Raw genomic sequence first — 16534 nt, forward strand, 5'->3', positions numbered from 1 at the left:
CCGAACTACCTACTTCGTGCCGCGTGTAACCGCGCGGCACGGGGTTCAAACGAGCGGGGATTTAAAAATGGCGGTGCCCAGTTTATGCAAATGAAGCCTGGGAAATTCAAATCCCGGGCTTCATTTGCAAGTGCGGTATGCCTACATTACCCCCTAGTGCGCACTAGCCGGGTAGTGTAGACAGACCCCCAGAGAACACAAGGGCGGCGTCCGGGAATAACCATCGCAACCATTTCTCTGTAGCGCCGGCCATCAGCCGAGCCCCGCCGGCCTCTCTCCCGCCAACCCGGCTCAGCCTCATCTCACGGAGGCAGGGAGCGGCCGAGGGACGGGCCACCACAGAGATGGGGTCTCGTCACTGCCATTGCCTGGCCCCGGGACCCTCACCTTCCCCTCTGGGGCGCACCGAGTTGGGATCACCCCTCAGGTGCAGCAGTAACTCCATACAGGGATCCCTGAAATGCAGCCACTTCTGGGGTGGGGCAGCTGGTCATACAGGGCTTCTCTGAAGCCAGGCAGGGGGCTTTGGGTTTAGACAGAATCTCTCTGCAGCACCAGGGCCATTTACTCCTTGGGACAAAATTAGATTCCCCGTAATGAAGGGGCCTTCGTTCCAGGGGGAGAGAGACCCACAGGCCAACACAAACCTGCTTCCAAGACGCTACAGTTTAATAGCCAAGAGACACTTCACACACCGCACCAACTACCCAGGCGGGACCCCGCTGGCGGCCCATCGAGGGACGCTGGCTGGGGGGCCCCAACGAGACTCGGGTGAAACTGAACCCGGCAGGGGGAACGCACCAGGGAGGAAACGCAATTCTCCCTTCCGGCACTTCCTTGTGGGGAAATAACAAACCACAGGGCTAGTGCAAAGCATCCCAAGAACCCACAGCTCACGGGGCAGGCGAGGGCGCAGCCAGGCCCCCGAATCGCAGCCCCTCCCCGCCTCTCGCCTTCCTCCCTGAGCTGCAGCCTTGGGGGGGCCGAGCCCCCAGCCCCGTTTCATCAGAGATGGCTCTCGCCCGCGTCCAGGCAGCGGCAAATCGAAATCCGCTCCAGCCGCACCCAGCTCCATCATTCTGCTTTGCTTCCAGCGCCGCCCTCCTTCTCGGGCAAGGGCCCCGCCGGCTTCACTGGGGGAGGGGAGGGGCTCGCTCCAGCCTCGCTGGCCTGCCCTGATCCAGCATCAATGGCAGCATGCTCCTTTCTCACCAGCTCCTCCAGCTCCTTCTGCGCAAGGACAGAGGGCAGTGAGGCCAGAGAGCCGGGGCAGAGCAGGGAGAAGCCGGCGAGCTGCCCTGGAGGGGGAAAGCCGCCTCTGTGGATAAGAAAGGGGCTAAAGCAAAGATCTCCAGTGGCACCGTTTGCACCCTACTACCTTGGGGACGGGCACTTTCATCCTCCAGCATCTTTGCCCCACTGCCTATAGCCAGCCCCAAGGCGCAGCCACCTCTGGGGCAGGGCAGCCCCCTGCACAGGGAGCCTTCACCCAGCCCTGACATGCAGCCCCCTGCACAGGGAGCCTTCACCCAGCCCTGACATGCAGCCACCTCTGGGGCAGGGCAGCCCCCTGCACAGGGAGCCTTCACCCAGCCCTGACATGCAGCCCCCTGCACAGGGAGCCTTTACCCAGCCCTGACATGCAGCCCCCTGCACAGGGAGCCTTCACCCAGCCCTGACATGCAGCCCCCTGCACAGGGAGCCTTTACCCAGCCCTGACATGCAGCCCCTGCACAGGGAGCCTTCACCCAGCCCTGACATGCAGCCCCCTGCACAGGGAGCCTTCACCCTGCCCTGACATGCAGCCCCCTGCACAGGGAGCCTTCACCCAGCCCTGACATGCAGCCCCCTGCACAGGGAGCCTTCACCCTGCCCTGACATGCAGCCCCCTGCACAGGGAGCCTTCACCCAGCCCTGACATGCAGCCCCCTGCACAGGGAGCCTTCACCCAGCCCTGACATGCAGCCCCCTGCACAGGGAGCCTTTACCCAGCCCTGACATGCAGCCCCCTGCACAGGGAGCCTTTACCCAGCCCTGACATGCAGCCCCCTGCACAGGGAGCCTTCACCCAGCCCTGACATGCAGCCCCCTGCACAGGGAGCCTTCACCCTGCCCTGACATGCAGCCCCCTGCACAGGGAGCCTTCACCCAGCCCTGACATGCAGCCCCCTGCACAGGGAGCCTTCACCCAGCCCTGACATGCAGCCCCTGCACAGGGAGCCTTCACCCAGCCCTGACATGCAGCCCCCTGCACAGGGAGCCTTCACCCTGCCCTGACATGCAGCCCCCTGCACAGGGAGCCTTCACCCTGCCCTGACATGCAGCCCCCTGCACAGGGAGCCTTCACCCAGCCCTGACATGCAGCCCCTGCACAGGGAGCCTTCACCCAGCCCTGACATGCAGCCCCCTGCACAGGGAGCCTTCACCCTGTCCTGACATGCAGCCCCCTGCACAGGGAGCCTTCACCCTGCCCTGACATGCAGCCCCCTGCACAGGGAGCCTTCACCCTGCCCTGACATGCAGCCCCCTGCACAGGGAGCCTTCACCCTGCCCTGACATGCAGCCACCTCTGGGGCAGGGCTTTGGACAGGCTGTGAGGAACTGGGGAGTTTGGGGTTCAAAGGGGGTTACATGCGGGGGGCTCAGTGCCCAGAAGTTACTGGTTAATGTGACAAGGGGGGAGTTTGTTGTTGCAGAGAACAGCCCAGAACTGGAGCCGGCATCTGGTGCCCTGGTGCCCCCGGCCCTGCTCAGAGGACAGGGCCAGCTCCGGCCAGACAATAGACAACGGGCTGCAGAGGGGGACCCAGCTGGATGGGGAAGGGGAGGGGAGAAGAGGGGCCAGGTGACCCTGTTACCTGGGGAGAGACACTGGCGGGGGAGGGGCTGTTGCTGGGGTACTGGAGGCTCTGCTGGGAGCCAGGGGCTGTTCAGGACTGAGGGCAGGGCAGGCAGGACTCAGCTGGCCGCAGGGGAGGCTGACGTGTGGACTGAGGGGTCCAGGCGACTGGCCTGAGGGATCCGTTGCTGTTCAAAGCTCCATAACCCTCCTGTTTGGGGCTGTCTGGGAGTCGCTGGGGAGCAGGGGGGTGCTATTCCCCCTGGGAGGGGACCCCCCGAGGGGCTCACGGCGGAGACAGGCTGGAGGCCCTGAGAGGCGCCGTCCCGGAGGCAGAGGGGCGGACCCCCCAGGTGAGAGGGGCCCCCCAAGAGAGGGTCGCTGGACCGGAGCGGGCTCCCCGAGAAGGAGCTGCCGTGTTGGAGAGGGGTCCTGCCTGGGACGGAAGGGCTGAGCCTGGGCGCGACCTGACAGCCGTGACTCAGGGATCTCTCCCAACGTGGGGATGGAGCCAGTTCCGGGGTGGGGCGCGCTGGCTGTTCGTATCAGAACCCTAAACTCCCACTAGGAGATGCAGCCTCCCCGGGGCAGCATCCTCTGGGGCGCACCGTGGCACCTCTCCACAGACCCAGGACAAGGGCCAGGACAGACAGCGCAGGCGGCTGTGTGGGGCCCCCAGAGCTCCACTTTGGCTGGGGCACCCGGGACTTGGGATGGACTCAGGGCGGCAGGGTCGCGCAGGAGAGGAGTCACTACCTTCCATCCCAGCAGCTCTGCCAGTGCGGTGCAGCCTCCATCACAGTCCCCCAGCCAGGCCACGTCCCTGGGCGAGGAAGGAGGACCCGCAGGGGAAGAAGCCAACAAGCCGGTGTTAAATAGCTTTGGGACAGGGGACAGTCTTCCCTCAGGCCTCCCGACCACTCATTGCCTGTCCCTCACATCCTGAGCTGGCGGATGCTAAAGGGTACAGCTGGCATTCACGGATCTACCCTCTGCAAAGGATCGCTCATCCTCTTTGCTAGAGGGGAAACTGAGGCACAGAGCGCTCCGATGACTTATTCAGCATCAAAGCCAGGGCAGGAAGGTAAGTAATACAGTTTCAGCCATGCCCAGTTCTAACCGCTAAACAGCACCCCTCCCCCTCTGCACACATGGCCCTGAGATGGAGTCCCGATTCCCAGCCCCCTGCTCTGACCACTAGCCCCCACTCTCCTGTGGGCTGTATGACTCGCCCTGGCCCCTTGGCAACTTGCCTGTAGGCCTTTTCTGAGTCGAAGTCCATGCCGCTGCCGAGACCCATCAGCGACATGAAGGGATCGCTCTGCAGACCAGACAGACCACGGTGAGGACAGGGGGGCGTTTCTCGGTGGCCCCTGGTGGATTATATAACCCTTGCATCCTGTTCCCTGCCCACTCCTCTCCCGGGGCTCCACAGGCAGATGCCCAAGATTTTGGGAGATCACTGGGCAGGGGCAAATCACAACCCCGTCCCTCCCTCCCTCCCAGTGCAGGTTTCACCCCCTTCCCCTTGCAGGAGGCAGCCACACGGAAGGTGGGCAGGGTGGCGCTGTCCTGGCTGGCACGGGAGCCTGGCAGTCGGTACCCGCACAAGCAACCCACACCCACGGCTCCCAGGCGCGGGCTTACCTGCCCTGTCTTCTCCTTGTTAATCAGGAGCCTGGGGGTGTTTGTGGGCACCCTGCATCAGACAAGGAGAGGGGGGTTATGGAAGGGAGGCGACCCACAGCCAGGGGCCTCGCAGGCCGCCCTGAAAGCCCACCCACCTGCTGACGAGGGAGGCGAAGGGCTGCACCTGCAGCGACGTGCCCAGGATGATAAGCAAATCCACCTTCTGGAAATCCTGTGGAGAGCGAGGGGGGGCAGGCGGTTAACATAAGCGATCTCTCTCCTGCCATCCATCTCCACCCTCTGGCAAACAGAGCTAGGGACGCCATTCCTTACCCAGCCTGGCTAACAATAGCCATTCATGGACGTAACCTCCATGGATTCATCTAGTTCTCTTTTAAACCCTGTCATAGTCCTAGCCTTCACAGCCTCCTCCGGCAAGGAGTTCCACAGATTGACTCTGCGCTGTATGAAGAACATCCTTTTATTTGTTTTAAACCTGCTGCCCCTTAGTTTCATGTTATGGGAACAAGTAAATAACTTTTCCTTGTTCACTTTCTCCACACCACTCATGATTTTATAGACCTCTCTCATATCCCCCCTCAGTCTCCTCTTTTCTAAGCTGAAAAGTCCCAGTCTCTTTAGCCTCTCCTCATGTGGGACCTGCTCCAAACCCCTCAGCATTTCAGTTGCCCTTCTCTGAACCTTTTCTAATGGCAGTAGATCTCTTCCGAGATAAGACCACATCTGTACGCAGCATTCACCCTGTGCTGCCGGCTGCCACCACGGGACTGGAAATCCAACCCCTGCCATCAGACCCATGGGCCCACCCGTCCCTGTATGCCCCTCATCAAACCAGTGGACCCACCCGTCCCCCCGTCAGACCAATGGACCAGCCCAGCTATGGACCCATGTTCCCATCCAGCCTTGCATTTCCCCCCCATCAGACCAATGGGCCCACCCGTCCCTGTATGCCCCTCATCAAACCAGTGGACCCACCCGTCCCCCCGTCAGACCAATGGACCAGCCCAGCTATGGACCCATGTTCCCATCCAGCCTTGCATTTCCCCCCCATCAGACCAATGGGCCCACCCGTCCCTGTATGCCCCTCATCAAACCAGTGGACCCACCCGTCCCCCCGTCAGACCAATGGACCAGCCCAGCTATGGACCCATGTTCCCATCCAGCCTTGCATTTCCCCCCCATCAGACCAATGGACCCACCCACCCCCATATATTCCACCCCCTGGGCAATTCCATCCAGTCCCATATTCCCAGCCCTATATATCCTGATCAGGCCAATGGGCCCACCTGGCCCTACAGAACCTCCTCCCAAATCAAACCAAGGGGTCACTGCAACTCCTTCCCCATCCCAGCCCCCACTCGGCTCAACATCCCAACCCAGGGTCCCTGCCCCGCTGCTGTCCGAACTCCGAGCCAGAGGCCCATTTAACACGGCCTCTCGCATGCATGGGAGAGTCCCCTCACTGCTTCAGGGCAGCCTGCCCATCCCCATCGTGCACCCGAGGCCGGGAGGCAAGCAGGGGCGCGTCCAGCCGGGGCACTTACCGACTGCATGAGTGCGAAGAAGCGGGGGGGCAGGCTCTCCCCGAAGAAGACGATATCTAGGGAGAAGAGACGCCAGCACACTCAGCCCGCCTGCTCAGTGTGAACACGGCTCTTGGGGCAAGGACACAGCCTAGGGCCGTAAGGTGCTCCCGCAATACATCGAACAGCACCAGAAACGTCTGGCACCTTGCCCAAAGGAGCCCCCCCCAGTGACCCCAAGACAAATAATGAAACGCTGTCCATTGGGAACGTATCCCCGAAGCAGGCGATTGGCCCAGAGCCCTTCCCTGCACCGTGCGGTGGTCAGTTTGCAACAGCTGCTGCCCTCGCTCCCAAGGTGGCTGCATTTCAGCCATGCTCTGTGCTGTGTCTGTAAATCGCTTTTGGAATGAAAAGCCCCAGACACGTACAATACTTGGGCGAATCTCGCTCACATCAACCTCCTGTCCTTCCCCCACACCTCCATCATTTCAACTGGACACGGGCGTCTTCCCTGCCTGTCCTAAGCCACAGCTGCACACCTGCAGTGCTCTGCTCTAGAGACAGCTGCATTTTCAGGGACACAGCGAGCACACTCCTTGTGGCTTTGCAGGGGAGCTGCCAGACTTCATTTGCATTTGCGCAGAGCTCCCCAGAGCCGAAGGGAGAAGAGACGAGCTCTGCTAGCGCCAGTACCTTCTAAGCTGCTCCTTCAGAACGCGCTGCTGGAGCAGAGACGTACATGCAGAGGCTATGTCTACACTGCAGAGTTTTTCCGGAAACAAGACACTTATGTCAACAGTGAAATGGTGTTCTTTTGGCAGACAGTCAAAGAGCGCAGGGTAAACCTCATTCTACGAGGAAGCCAAAAGAGCTCGTATGGATGGGGAAGAGGGTTTTCGTTTGAAAGAGGAGGCCTCCAGGAAAAAGCACAGGTGCCCTGGTGGCCACTCCGTCCACAGCGATCAGCACTTAAATGCGAGATAGCATCCAATGAATGTGGACACTATCTTTGGAAAAAGCACATCGCCTTTTTGTTGTGCTTTTGCTGTGTAGATGCTCTCTTCCAAAAGAAGTCTGCAGTCTTGACACAGCCAGCGGGACACAGAGAGATCCAGACTCCTGTTCTTAGGGTACATCTACACCCGTGGTGTCCAACACACTAGCCCCTAGCTACACATGGCGATTTGCCTGGTTGAGCGTGGCTAGTTCGCTACAGCAGGAACACTCTAGTGGCTACAGCTTCAGAACCGGTTGGACACCGCGGGCTGACACTTAAAACGTTACAGCAGCTTCCGTGTAGGCATGACCTGCACCAATGGGAGGGGTTCTCCCCTGCACAGCAATCCGACAGGAGAACTCTCCTGACAACCGGGCGCTGAGGGGAGGGCGGGTGGATTCTGCAGGAGCGTGGGCTTTTCGTGCCCAAGAGACGTGTCTATACCGATGTAAATGCTGAGTGCAGACCAGGTGAGTCTCACCCCACCCCCAGGAAGGAATCGCCAGCGGCCAGATGCTCACCCGGCTTCACCAGACTCTGACATTTGTCGCACTTGGGCGTCAGAGACGAGAAAATCTTTTCTGAAAGAAGGAACACGGGAGTCAGAGGCGGGATTTTCAGCTCGGCCTGGGAGGGGCGGGAGCAGACCGCTCGGGCGGGACCCACATGCGCTGGAGAGGGGCCCACAAGCTCGGGGAGAGATCTGAAAGCGCCCAGCAGATTCCTAAGGCTTCACGGGGCAGGGAACCACCCAGCCTGAGGGCAGATCACAGCTTCCTCTGCAGCACCGGGCCGCCCTCAGAGACGGAAGACGAACTGAACGGGCCTCTGGGCTGGCTCAGGCCTCGACTTCCGGCAGAGACCCAAGGGAAAGCAAACGACAGCCTGACCCTCGAGTCTGCTAAGCAGCCCCAGAGATCACTAACCTCAAACACCCCCGCGTCCCCGCCTGCAGGCATCGTCAGCCCCGCAGAGTCTGGGGTTGGCTGCCCCCAGGAGCTCGTACCTCCGGACGAGCCTCTCCCCTGGGGCTGGGGGAGCCCACGCCTCTTCCCCTGCCGGGGGGTGGCAGCTCCCAGAACAGACGGGGATTAGCGGCCTGACGGATTTCACGCCCCTCTAGGTGGGCCGGTCGCTGATGGAGGTCACTAAGGAGAGCGGGGGGCAGAGGCACCTTTCATCCAGTCCAGGCTGTACTGCTTCTTGCAGGAGGGGCCGAGGCAGTGAGAGGTGAAGAAGGTGCCGTGAGCCTCCACCAAATCGTCCTGGTCCAATCCGGCCACCCGCTCCAGCGTGTCAATGTTCTGAAAGGCAGACACGCCCCCATCCCGCCTGCCCGTTGGCGCGCTGGGACCCATGCCCGGGAAGTGAAGCCAGCCAGCCAATGTCACTGCCCCCAGGCTGAGCTGAGGCTCCCGAATGCCCGCCCCCCCAAATCACAGCATGCCTGGCCCTTGAAAGGGGGCGGGACCCATTAGCTGGAGAGCAGGAAGTCAGTAAGTAGCTCAGCTGGAGAGGGGCAGGAAGGCTCCAGGAGCAGGGGAAGGGATGGGAGGGGTCTGTTGCTGGAATGAGCAGGGGTGGTGCCCCCACCCAGGGGCTGAGAGTCCCAGCTTGTTACATGCAGTAGCCCCCCGGGTCTCCCACCTGTGTGTAACAGCGCAGCAGCAAGCCCTTCTCCTTCAGCAGCCGGATGAAGTAGTGGCACACGGTGGGCTAGAACGGAGCAGGGCACAACGCTGAGGATCCCGGGCAGGCCAACAGCCACCGGCCCTGCCTTGTGTTTACACCAGCTGGTCCCCAGGTTGAGTGGGGGTGGGGGAGGCTTAGGGCTGCCCAGGAGGCTGTTGGCGTGACCCAGCGGGGAAAGGGGGAGAGGACTCCAGGTCTGACCCAGCATGGGGGGCTGCCAGACGAGGCTCCGTGCTCCAGAGGGAGAGCGCTGTGACCTGAACGAGGCGTGTGCTTGTGTTTGCGGGGAGAGGGGAGCAGCCCCCAGGCCAGCTACCCACCGGTCTGATCTGCAACAGGATGCAAGTGTCTGGGGGCGTGTGGATACCAAGATAGTGGGGCCTTTGCGTCGGAGCCAGGGTACTGCCCCTTCTGCTTCCAGACACGCCGCTGTCCTGGCTCCCACGCCCCCGCACTAGCTGCCAGGAATAAACCCCGGAGCCCTGGCTCCCGGAGCGACAGCCGACCGGATTCACCTTGAACTGCCCTGGGTACAGCTCCCTGGCGAGGGCAAAGAACGGCTCCGGGTGTTGCTGTGCGAAGGGAAATAGACCAACGTTAGGGGAGGGGTTAGGTTTGCCTTACAGATCCTGGGTCCCCCCAAAACTATTCCTCTCAGAGCAGCCCCTGCAGTTTGGGGGGCTGGCAGATGCTTCTCAGGATGAGGCCCTCAGGCAAGGAGGGGGAGTTTTTCGGCCACCCCCATTTTCCCTGTGCTCCAGTATTTGAACTCAGCACCCGCTTTAGGGATTCTTTAGGACGTGTGGGGGAGGGGGGACATTTTGGAAGCGACCGATAACTATGGCAGGAGGAACCCCAGGTGCTACCTTGAAGTAGCTGATTTCGAAGATGGCTTCCGGGTATGGCAGGTTGTAGCTCTGCAGGTTGGCGTAGAGCCCGGTGCCGGGCGAACGGAAGTCTGGGATCCCCGCGGCTGAGGGACACACGGCAAGCTCGTTAGGAAACTCACGAGGATGCGTCGGTGAGGCGTGGGGGGGCCTCTAGCAAGGGGCTGGTCACCTCTTTGTCCCTCAGCCTAGCAGGGGAGCAGTTTTCTAGGGTCACTCCCATTCTGGGGTGCCACAAGGATGTTGCAATCAGCAGGAGACAGAGCTATTATGCGCTAAGGACATCCCCTTCCAGATTCCTGACCAGGACTTTGGATCAGCCCAAAGTCCCCCAGCTCCCCACAGAATCCGTCCCAGGATTTACAGTGAGCCCAGTCCAGGTTAGGACAGCTTCAGAGGGGTGGCTGTACCCGGAAAAGCTGAAACAAGGACTAGTCCTGCAGCACCTTTCAGGCTAGGGAAACATGCTGATGGCAGCAGGAGCTTTCGGGGGCACCACCCACTTCTTCAGGTTCGGACAGGTCTGCTAGGCGCCTGATCAGCACTGGGTGGGTGCCCACCGGCCGCAGACACTTCAGAAAGCTCTTCCCCATGTGCCTGGGTGCGGGGTCTTCGCACCAGGAACAGGCGCACCCCCGGGCCTGCAGTAGAACCCCAGTGACTGCTCGGCACTGGGATACCAGCGGCACTGAAATTAGGGTTCGTGGTCCCATGGCACCGTCCTCTCCCTTCCGCCCACCAGGGCCAAGTGTTCTGGTCAAATTACAGCCACCATTATTCCTCCCTGGCTCCCTACCATCCTCCTGCAGCCAATGCAATACAGGACTCCTCTTCCCTGCCGTCACGCCCCACCCCAGACGCAGAGGCCCCTCAGTATAGCCTCGATCCCTGCATATACTGAAGCCGGCTGTGTCTCAGGACTGGACGAAGGACTCTCCCCCGCCCCAGCACACACAAGCATCTGCCAGACTCACGAGTGTAGGAGTGAGTGGTGCCTGTACAAACAGCTGCCACCTTCCACCCCAGAGGTGGCTGCAGGTCAGCCGTGGCTCGCAAACAGCTCTGGGATGGAAGGGGCGATAGACACACTATCAGAGCCCCTCCGGGAACTGCTCTAGGCTGGTCTCTCTGTAGCGTGGACGGCCTAGCTCCGCCACGCCTGCAGCTGTACTCACAGGTTGAAATCCCAGCGCCCACCATGCAGACGATGTTCCTGCCTGCAAGATCAGAGAGGGAGGCATCGGATCAGAGTGCTGAAAGCCACGTGGGAACCAGCCCCACGCTCTCGGTGCAGGTTCTTGGCAGACATCACCGCAGCCCACGGCCCAGAGCTTATCCCTCTAAGAGCAAAGCCACGTGTCCCTGCACTCCTGACCCCTGCTGGGCTAGAACCTGACCTGCAGTGTCACGCAGGCCCCTCTGGACTCAGCATATCCCTGAGCGGAGCAGGGGGCCTCTCAAGCTGGCATCGAGGCCCCACTCCCAGCCCGCAGCAGGCGCTGCAGTACAGCCTCTCCCCAACTTACGAACCGGTGATGGACCAAACAATCAGTCGTAACTTGGTTTGTTTGTAATTCGGACCCCACAGAGTTACACACGACCACGCTGTTCCTAACATGGATCCCGTTCGTAAGTGCGGGGTCCTGTTCGTAAGCGCGGGGTCCGCCATTTACAACAGCTTTGGTCGTAACTTGGGTCCCGTTCATAAGCGCGGGGTCCCGTTCGTAAGCGCGGGGTCCCGTTCGTAAGCGCGGGGTCCACCATTTACAACAGCTTTGGTCGTAACTTGGGTCCTGTTCGTAAGCGCGGGGTCCCGTTCGTAAGCGCGGGGTCCACCATTTACAACAGCTTTGGTCGTAACTTGGGTCCTGTTCGTAAGCGCGGGGTCCCGTTCGTAAGCGCGGGGTCCACCATTTACAACAGCTTTGGTCGTAACTTGGGTCCCGTTCGTAAGCGCGGGGTCCCGTTCGTAAGCGCGGGGTCCACCATTTACAACAGCTTTGGTCGTAACTTGGGTCCCGTTTGTAAGCGCGGGGTCCGCCATTTACGACAGCTTTGGTCGTAACTCGGGGACCAGACGTATGGCAATTCTCTGCTTCACAAGCACCTTGGGAAGCAGATACTCCCCAGAACAGCCTTGAGGTTGCTCGGACTCTGGGCCACTCAACTTTGGAAGCCCCAGGAGCCAAAATGATACTCAGCACATGCGGAGGGCTGCAGCTTAAGAGTGGCTGCATAGACGTGCAAATATACATGCAAATAGCTTCTTTCGCACTGAGGGGCATGAATACAAAGCTTAAGGCAAGACTACACAACACCCCCCCCCCATCTAAGTCAGCTCTGCTGCTATTAATAAAAGGCAACGTTTACCCGATCTCCACCCATATGACAGCACTTGTACTAAGCAACGACAGTCCAGGAATTGAACTACTAAAACGCAGCTCAGCAGACGAGCGTTCTATGGACTCGCCGTTGTGGAGCGTGTTCCCAGTGGAGGCCATGTTCAAAGGATCCCACTCGGGGGCGGGCTGCAAACAAATGGGCTATGGGCCGCCCGCCGCCCGTAGGCCACGTATTGAGTAGCCCCGCTCTAACTTATACCAGGGCCCATAATACAAGTAGCACAAGGGAGGTTTAAAGCCACCCCCAAGCCCCTGTCAAACCTGCCCCCAGCACCAAGAGGGAGCCCATGGAGACTGGATCCCTCCCAGCAGCTCAGAAGGGGTGGGGTGTACGAATGTGTAAGTGACACCTGTGCCCCTGCTTGTAAGTTACACCAACATGGAGTCCCTGCCACATCCCTTGGTCTGCTCCAGGCCTGCCCCTAGACAGCCCCGCTAGCCCACAGCCTCTCCCTCAACCCCTTTCCCTTCCCACTGTGAGGGGGGAAATCAGGATGAGAGTCGCTCTGGTTCAGTCTCAGAGCAGCTGCCTCCCAAGAGGGGACCCAGCTTACACTTCTCACTCAGCATGAAGCGGCTCACACCATCTAGTGTCAGCTCATCCAGCACCTTCTCCGGTTTCTCACTGCCCAGGCCCAGCGTCCGGGACAGGAGATTTCGCAGGAAATCCACTGAAAGGGAGAGGACAAGCAAAGTTAGCTGTGTATTCCTGGGCTCTGGTCCCAGCTCTGGGAAGGGAGTAGGGTCTAATAGTTAGAGCAAGGGGACTGAGAGCCAGGAGGCCTGGTTTCTAATCCTAGCTCCACGGATTTGCTGAGCAGCCTTGGGCACGGCAGTTCTCGTCCTCGAGCCTCAGTTTCCCCCTCAGGACTCCATTTCCCAATGTCACAGAAGGAGGTCGTTTTGAAGGTTAGTTAATATTTAGAAAGTGCCTTGAAGACTTAAAAGGGAAAAGAGGGTGTGTGAGTGCACTGGGAACGACAGGAGAACCCGGCACGGACGGAAGGGCCCATTGTTTAGGTTCAAGGCACAGCTCTGCAACTGACTACTCGTGCGAGGAGTCGCTGGGGCCTGGCGTATGTTACACGCTTCAGTTGGCTGGGGGTGTTCACACCCGCTAGTTGACACAGCCGTGCTTAGCAGAACCCGCAGTGCAGACAGCAGAAAAGCGTGCCTGTCTGTTTAAATAACGTCTTTTGCAAAGGTGGTGTCACCGGACTGGCCTCAGTTTCCCCTTCTGTGGCACTGCCCTGCCTCCCAGGGAGTTATGGGAACAAATATGTCAGAAACAGAGGCTTTCAGAAACTACAGCGACAGGGGCCTGAAGATAATTGAGAAAGATTATTCAATCCCAATTCCAGCCACAGACCAATTTTTGCCTCGAAGCCCGGACAGAAAGAGCTGGTTTAACGACAGATGATTTACCCCTATTCACGTTAATCACCTGAGGCATTAGGCCCCCCTGAGAGGAAGGAACAGGGATAGATTGACAGACCCAGCAGGCTCTCCCAGGCTCTCCCCTGTGTATCATGCTACTCGGCCGCCCCATGCTCCCCATCCCTTCCCCTACAATACAGCACAAGTTACCTACTTTCAGACTCTCCAGAAGCACCACCGTTTTCCGAGTCAGAATCAGAGTCCTGAATAACAGAAAAAACACACAAAGATCAGACAGTTAAGTTCATAGGTTAAGTAAGCCAGCGTTAATGCAGCCAGTTAAGTAAGCCAGTGTTAACGCAGCCGGTTAAGTTCATAGGTTAAGTAAGCCAGCGTTAACGCAGCTGGTTAAGTTCACAGGTTAAGTAAGCCAGCATTAACGCAGCTGGTTAAGTTCATAGGTTAAGTAAGCCAGCGTTAATGTAGCCAGTTAAGTAAGCCAGTGTTAACGCAGCCGGTTAAGTTCATAGGTTAAGTAAGCCAGTGTTAACGCAGCCGGTTAAGTTCATAGGTTAAGTAAGCCAGCATTAACGCAGCTGGTTAAGTTCATAGGTTAAGTAAGCCAGCGTTAACGCAGCCGGTTAAGTTCATAGGGTAAGTAAGCCAGCGTTAATGCAGCCGGTTAAGTTCATAGGGTAAGTAAGCCAGCGTTAATGCAGCCAGTTAAGTAAGCCAGCGTTAACGCAGCCAGTTAAGTTCATAGGTTAAGTAAGCCAGCGTTAACGCAGCCGGTTAAGTTCACAGGTTACGTAAGTCAGCATTAACGCAGCCGGTTAAGTTCACCGGTTACGTAAGCCAGCGTTAACGCAGCCGGTTAAGTTCATAGGTTAAGTAAGCCAGCGTTAATGCAGCCAGTTAAGTAAGCCAGCGTTAACGCAGCCGGTTAAGTTCATAGGTTAAGTAAGCCAGCGTTAATGTAGCAAGTTAAGTTCACAGGTTAAGTAAGCCAGCGTTAACGCAGTCGGTTAAATAAGCCAGTGTTAATGTAGCTGGTTAAGTTCATAGGTTAAGTAAGCCAGAGATAACGCAGTCGGTTAAATAAGCCAGCGTTAATGTAGCTGGTTAAGTTCACCGGTTACGTAAGCCAACGTTAATGTAGCCGGTTAAGTAAGCCAGCATTAACGCAGCCGGTTAAGTTCATAGGTTAAGTAAGCCAGCGTTAACGCAGCCGGTTAAGTTCATAGGTTAAGTAAGCCAGCGTTAATGCAGCCGGTTAAGTAAGCCAGCGTTAACGCAGCAGGTTAAGTAAGCCAGCGTTAACGCAGCCGGTTAAGTAAGCCAGCGTTAACGCAGCCGGTTAAGTAAGCCAGCGTTAACGCAGCCGGTTAAGTTCACAGGTTACGTAAGTCAGCATTAACGCAGCCGGTTAAGTTCACCGGTTACGTAAGCCAGCGTTTATGCAGTCGGTTAAATAAGCCAGCGTTAATGTAGCAAGTTAAGTTCACAGGTTAAGTAAGCCAGCGTTAACGCAGTCGGTTAAATAAGCCAGTGTTAATGTAGCTGGTTAAGTTCATAGGTTAAGTAAGCCAGAGATAACGCAGTCGGTTAAATAAGCCAGCGTTAATGTAGCTGGTTAAGTTCACCGGTTACGTGAGCCAACGTTAATGCAGCGGGTTAAGTTAGCCAGCGTCAATGTAGCAGGTTAAGTTCACCGGTAACGCAGCCCGTTAAGCCGTCTTCTGTGTTTTACTGGCTAGTGTTAGAAGCATCTGTGTCTGTGGCAGGATCCTCTGAGGACTGGGACAAAGGCAAACCAGGACTCCTGGGTTGTGCTGCAGGAAAGGGGCCTGGTCTCCAGATACAGCAGGGAGATGGTAGAGGAGCCAGGCCTCCTGGGTTTTAGCCCCAGCACTGGGAGGGAAGTGGGGTGGGGGCTCTCGGGGTCTGTCCCTGGCCCTGGAGGCGAATGGGGTGGAGCAGGTTAGAGCAGCGGGCTGGGGGCCAGGACTCCTGGTTCTTTTGCAGGCAGGCTGTGGTGGGTGGCCGCTCGAGAAGAAGGGAAGGGGTTAGCAGAGAGCCCCCGCACTGCAAAGGGAACCCGAGCTGCGCCCCCTACTCACGGGAGAGTCCGCGCCCCGCTCCGCCTCGCGCCCGCCGGGCCCCGCAGCTGGGACAGCAGGGAGAGAAGAGACCCGAGTTGCTGGCGAAAAGGGGGAGGGAGGCGCGCTGCTATGGGGGGGGGCATTGGGGGATGGGGGGGGCTGAGCCCACGGGGGGGGCGTTGGGGGATGGGGGGCGTTGGGGGATGGGGGGGCTGAGCCCGCGGGGGGGGGGCGTTGGGGGATGGGGGGGCTGAGCCCGCGGGGGGGGGGCGTTGGGGAATGGGGGGGGCTGAGCCCGCGGGGGGGGGCGTTGGGGGATGGGGGGCTGAGCCCACGGGGGGGGCGTTGGGGGATGGGGGGCGTTGGGGGATGGGGGGGGCTGAGCCCGCGGGGGGGGCGTTGGGGGATGGGGGGCGTTCGGGGATGGGGGGGGCTGAGCCCGCGGGGGGGGCGTTGGGGGATGGGGGGCTGAGCCCGCGGGGGGGGGGGCGTTGGGGGATGGGGGGGCTGAGCCCGCGGGGGGGGCGTTGGGGGATGGGGGGCTGTCCCGGGGGCGGGGCTATCCCGCTAGTCACCGTCCCGCTCGGCCATGGACCCCGGCGCCCGCCCCGCTCGGCTCCGCCGGACCCGACTGCGGCAGGGAAACGGGCCGCCCGCTCGGCAGAACTACATCTCCCGGCGTGCCCCGCGCCCCCGCCCCGCCCCTCCTCCCGGCGTGCCCCGCGCCCCCGCCCCCGCCCCGCCCCTCCTCCCGGCGTGCCCCGCGCCCCTGCCCCCGCCCCGCCCCCCCTCCCGGCCTGCCCCGCGCCCCTGCCTCCGCTCCCAGCCTGCCCCGCGCCTCCGCTCCTCCCGGCGTGCCCCGCGCCCCTGCCCCGCCCCGCCCCTCCTCCCGGCGTGCCCCGCGCCCCTGCCCCCGCCCCGCCCCCCCTCCCGGCCTGCCCCGCGCCCCTGCCTCCGCTCCCAGCCTGCCCCGCGCCTCCACTCCTCCCGGCGTGCCCCGCGCCTCCCCCCTCCCAGCGTGCCCCGCGCCGCTGCCCCGCCCCTCCTCCCAGCGTGCCCCGC

General features: G+C 60.2%; 1 protein-coding gene and 1 long non-coding RNA gene across 8 annotated transcripts; both read right to left on the reverse strand.

Moving 5' to 3' along the window:
• Window positions 1-647: 647 nt before the first annotated feature.
• On the reverse strand, window positions 648-16323 carry SIRT2 (sirtuin 2). Of its 7 annotated transcripts, none has more exons than XM_075917237.1 (16): window positions 16287-16323; window positions 15491-15537; window positions 13585-13633; window positions 12548-12664; window positions 10767-10808; window positions 9571-9677; window positions 9220-9276; window positions 8660-8728; window positions 8187-8316; window positions 7534-7593; window positions 6034-6089; window positions 4624-4700; window positions 4487-4538; window positions 4093-4160; window positions 3596-3662; window positions 648-1230 (listed from the first exon to the last, which is right to left on the reverse strand). In XM_075917237.1, coding segments are annotated over exons 3-16 (1059 nt in total). In that variant the 5' UTR covers window positions 13586-13633; window positions 15491-15537; window positions 16287-16323; the 3' UTR covers window positions 648-1074. The 7 variants fall into 7 exon arrangements, with proteins under 7 accessions (XP_075773352.1, XP_075773351.1, XP_075773350.1 ...); XM_075917236.1 differs by lacking the exon at window positions 16287-16323 and adding an exon at window positions 16048-16207 and having other exon boundaries at window positions 648-1227; XM_075917235.1 differs by lacking the exon at window positions 16287-16323 and adding an exon at window positions 16048-16207.
• LOC142825307 (uncharacterized) lies at window positions 7748-8180 on the reverse strand. The gene is made up of 2 exons (XR_012899744.1): window positions 8019-8180; window positions 7748-7861 (listed from the first exon to the last, which is right to left on the reverse strand). It is a non-coding gene; the product is annotated as an uncharacterized LOC142825307 (long non-coding RNA).
• Window positions 16324-16534: the final 211 nt, after the last annotated feature.

This window comes from Pelodiscus sinensis, unplaced genomic scaffold, assembly GCF_049634645.1.
Source record: "Pelodiscus sinensis isolate JC-2024 unplaced genomic scaffold, ASM4963464v1 ctg62, whole genome shotgun sequence".
In the NCBI taxonomy this organism is placed as follows: Eukaryota; Metazoa; Chordata; order Testudines; family Trionychidae; genus Pelodiscus; species Pelodiscus sinensis.